Source organism: Chondrus crispus, genomic scaffold (genome assembly GCF_000350225.1).
Source record: "Chondrus crispus Stackhouse genomic scaffold, scaffold_89, whole genome shotgun sequence".
In the NCBI taxonomy this organism is placed as follows: Eukaryota; Rhodophyta; class Florideophyceae; order Gigartinales; family Gigartinaceae; genus Chondrus; species Chondrus crispus.
This window is the reverse complement of record NW_005178819.1, coordinates 233,793-236,688: the sequence shown is the minus strand read 5'-3', so window position 1 is coordinate 236,688 and position 2,896 is coordinate 233,793. Positions and strand designations below refer to the sequence as shown.

The 2,896-nt window shown below is 59.3% G+C and overlaps 3 protein-coding genes; all 3 read right to left on the bottom strand.

Moving 5' to 3' along the window:
- Positions 1 to 598: 598 nt before the first annotated feature.
- Positions 599 to 988, bottom strand: CHC_T00007890001 (hypothetical protein). Its single transcript, XM_005711918.1, has one exon. The coding sequence runs from the start codon at positions 986 to 988 to the stop codon at positions 599 to 601; it is 390 nt and encodes a 129-aa protein (XP_005711975.1).
- A 506-nt stretch (positions 989 to 1,494) lies between these two features.
- On the bottom strand, positions 1,495 to 1,629 carry CHC_T00007889001 (hypothetical protein). The gene has a single exon (XM_005711917.1). The coding sequence runs from the start codon at positions 1,627 to 1,629 to the stop codon at positions 1,495 to 1,497; it is 135 nt and encodes a 44-aa protein (XP_005711974.1).
- Positions 1,630 to 1,687: 58 nt separating this feature from the next.
- On the bottom strand, positions 1,688 to 2,774 carry CHC_T00007888001 (hypothetical protein). XM_005711916.1 is given in 2 exon segments: positions 1,688 to 1,856; positions 1,857 to 2,774. 1 exon segment carries the CDS (start codon positions 2,772 to 2,774, stop codon positions 1,857 to 1,859), a length of 918 nt encoding a protein of 305 aa, XP_005711973.1. The 3' UTR covers positions 1,688 to 1,856.
- Positions 2,775 to 2,896: the final 122 nt, after the last annotated feature.

Below are 2,896 nucleotides of genomic sequence, written 5' to 3'. Positions count from 1 at the left end.
GGCTTGCACATCATTTACCAGTCATTCCTACAATGGCTGATGGCAGAGAAGGTTCTGACGACGGCGGAGGCAGTGAAGAGGTTTAACCGTTGCGTGGAAGATGCGAATGGGCGGGAAGCCGCAAAGCTCCGCAACAGAGAGGGCCTTGCACACCGAGTGGGAAAGATCAACTCGTAAGCATTTTCTTTTTGTATTCATGTCAAAAATGTTGACGAAGATACAAAGATTCTGACCCTTTCCATGCTGCTGCCTTCCTTTTACAGTCAGCTCGAGTTTGCCGAGTTGCAGATAAAGAACATGTACTCGCCATGGGACGACGAAACGTACTGGGGTGTGTGCAACACGATTGGAGACGAGGCGTCTCGGGTAGGGACGCACCTGGGCAAGGCGGAGGTGGGCGTGTGCTTCAACATCCTGAAGGAGCTGCAGGACATGGAAGGAGGCGAGATGAGCCTCGTGGAAGCTCAGAACGTGTCGACGGAACGCAACCTCCCGGTGGCGGAAGTGGGGCGGATCATCCAGAAGCTGCACCAGCTGCACTGGCTGAGAATCACGCGGCGCGAAGGCGAGGCCAAGCTGACGCCCGGGCCGCGCGCGATCATTGAGCTACCGCAGGTGCGGCAGTGGACGCGCGACATCGGAAGGGAGAAGAGGATGAGGGAGAGGGAACTCGAGCTGAACGGGGTGAAGAAGGACGAGGATGAGTGCGAGGAGGAGCAGGGCGGCAGGGGGAGGAAGAGACGCAGCTCGCAGGCGGAGGCGGACGGGAGGGAGCAGGAGATCGAGGAGGAGATCGAGGAGGAGATCGTGCCCGCGAGAAGCAGAGGGCATCCGAGGGCCGTGCGCAGAGGAGGGAGACGGTCGAGTCGCGGGTAGAGCTCGGCGAGATGAAGACGGAGCGGCGGAGAGGGAGTGGAGTAAGGAAGGGGAAAGTTTCGAGCAGGAGTAGGATTGTACTGTACAATATGTAAGGGGTTGGCCAAGGCATGGTCAGCGCGGGAGTTTGGCTAGCGGCGATGGGAAGGGTGCGGGAAGGCTGGGTGTGGTGGTGCGGCTGCGGTAGCAGGGGATTACGGGATTAGGGGATTTGCTGTGCATAGCGTATGCGCGGAGGTGCAACGCAGCGGGGGGAGGCAAGGCACGTACACGCACATACTGTGCATATCGTATGCGCGAAGGTGCACGGCACATACACACACATACTGTGCATAGCGTATGCGTGGAGGTGCAACGCAGCGGGGTGAAGCAAGGTACAGGACTGCCCAGTATCGAGTCGATATGGGGGGAAGCAAAGGTACAAGACTGCCCAGTATCGATTCGATACGGGAGGAAGCAAAGGTACAGGACTGGACAGTATCATTGTCATGTCGATACTATGGACATGAGAATGGATGACGGCGAAGGTGGCGGTGCGGGGAGCGAGAGAGATGAGATATTTGCGTTGCTGTCTAGCGGCAGAACAAGGCGGCGCCAGATGCGACAAGTGTACTCCCGTTACTCTTGGCAAGGTTTGCGCGAGACGCACGCACATAATTGGCCCGGCCGCCTTTTTTCTACCTCGACAAAGCATTGGCAGGCAAGCAAGGTCGTCGCCAAAATCGTCGGTAACGGCGACCTGACCCATACCATAGCACCAATTACCGACCCATACACAACCATACACACGGGAAGGGGGCCAACCTTGTTCAACTGATTAACAAGACGCGCGCCTGGGCGGAAAAACATCGGCGCGCGCGCGTTTATTTCATGCACTGTTTTACAGGCTGACGGAGTACCGGCGACACCGCGATGCACCTGACAGTGAGGCGCGGGCGTAAAACAGCACAATTTTACTCCGATGCTACGCTACCGCGTTGTTAATCGTCATAGATCTCGTCTAGCACGACGGCGAGGAAGCAGACGAACGCGGGCGACCCGGCCTTGACCGTGACGTGGTACGTGTCCTGGTCCGTGAGCATGTTCTTAAGCGAAAACTTTTGCCTGCGCACGTCCGCGATCTCCTGCCCCCTCGAGTTCATAATTTTGTAGTAAGTCTTATTGTGATTACCAGTGATGACGAGGTCGGGGGCGTGCTTAATGTGGCCGCCAATATACCCGTGGACCCTCTTCGTGCCAAACTGAATGGCGGTGGTCTTCTGCAGGATCATTAGTGCGACGTCGGTGGGAGCGAAGATGGTGATGCGGTCGCGCAGGTGCAGGCGGGCCTCGCGCAGCTTGAGGAGTATACGGCCGTGCATGTCCGAGATGGACTTGCGGTCGTGGAGGGAGATGGAGCCGTCGACCTTGTAACGGAGCACGCCCTGCGCATCCTTGATGGAGAACGAGTCGCGGCTGGCGCTAAGCACCTTCTCCTCCAGGCGGAACGTCTGGGCGTACTGCAGCGGCGGGTCGTTGTCGACGACCGGCAGGCCGAAGCGGTCCAGCTGCACGCCCGGCGCGATGGGGTGCGTGTACTGCGGGCCGGTGTATCCCGCGACGGCCGCGCCGTAGCCTTGTGGTTGCTGCGGCGGCTGTTGCGGTTGGTAGGCGGGTTGCGGCGGCTGGTACGGCTGCGGCTGCTGCGGCTGCTGCGGTTGCTGCGGAGCCTGTGGAGGCTGGTACGGCGGGTAGGAGGACGGGTAGTACGGAGTGTAACGGTACTGCTGCGCCTGGGCCAGGTAGTGCGCGTATGGCGAGTACGGGGAGTACGGGGAGTAGAAGGGGTGCGGTTGCTGGAAAGGGAAGGTGTAGGGCGAGGGGCAGGGATTTTGCACGTGGAGGTTGTAAAAGGACATGGCTGCACGGCTGAGCGTCGAACGCGGGGGGGGGGGAGGGGTGAAGGGTGGGGGCCTTGGGGGGGGGAAAAGGGGTTAAAATTCCCCAAGAGTTGTTTTAAAAAAAAGCGTTGGGGGGCATT

What these genes read in the sequence shown, in the direction of transcription:
- CHC_T00007889001 (XM_005711917.1), bottom strand. Translation starts at nt 1,629, where the DNA reads ATGGTATGGGTCAGGTCGCCGTTACCGACGATTTTGGCGACGACCTTG.
- CHC_T00007890001 (XM_005711918.1), bottom strand. Translation starts at nt 988, where the DNA reads ATGCCTTGGCCAACCCCTTACATATTGTACAGTACAATCCTACTCCTG.
- CHC_T00007888001 (XM_005711916.1), bottom strand. Translation starts at nt 2,774, where the DNA reads ATGTCCTTTTACAACCTCCACGTGCAAAATCCCTGCCCCTCGCCCTAC.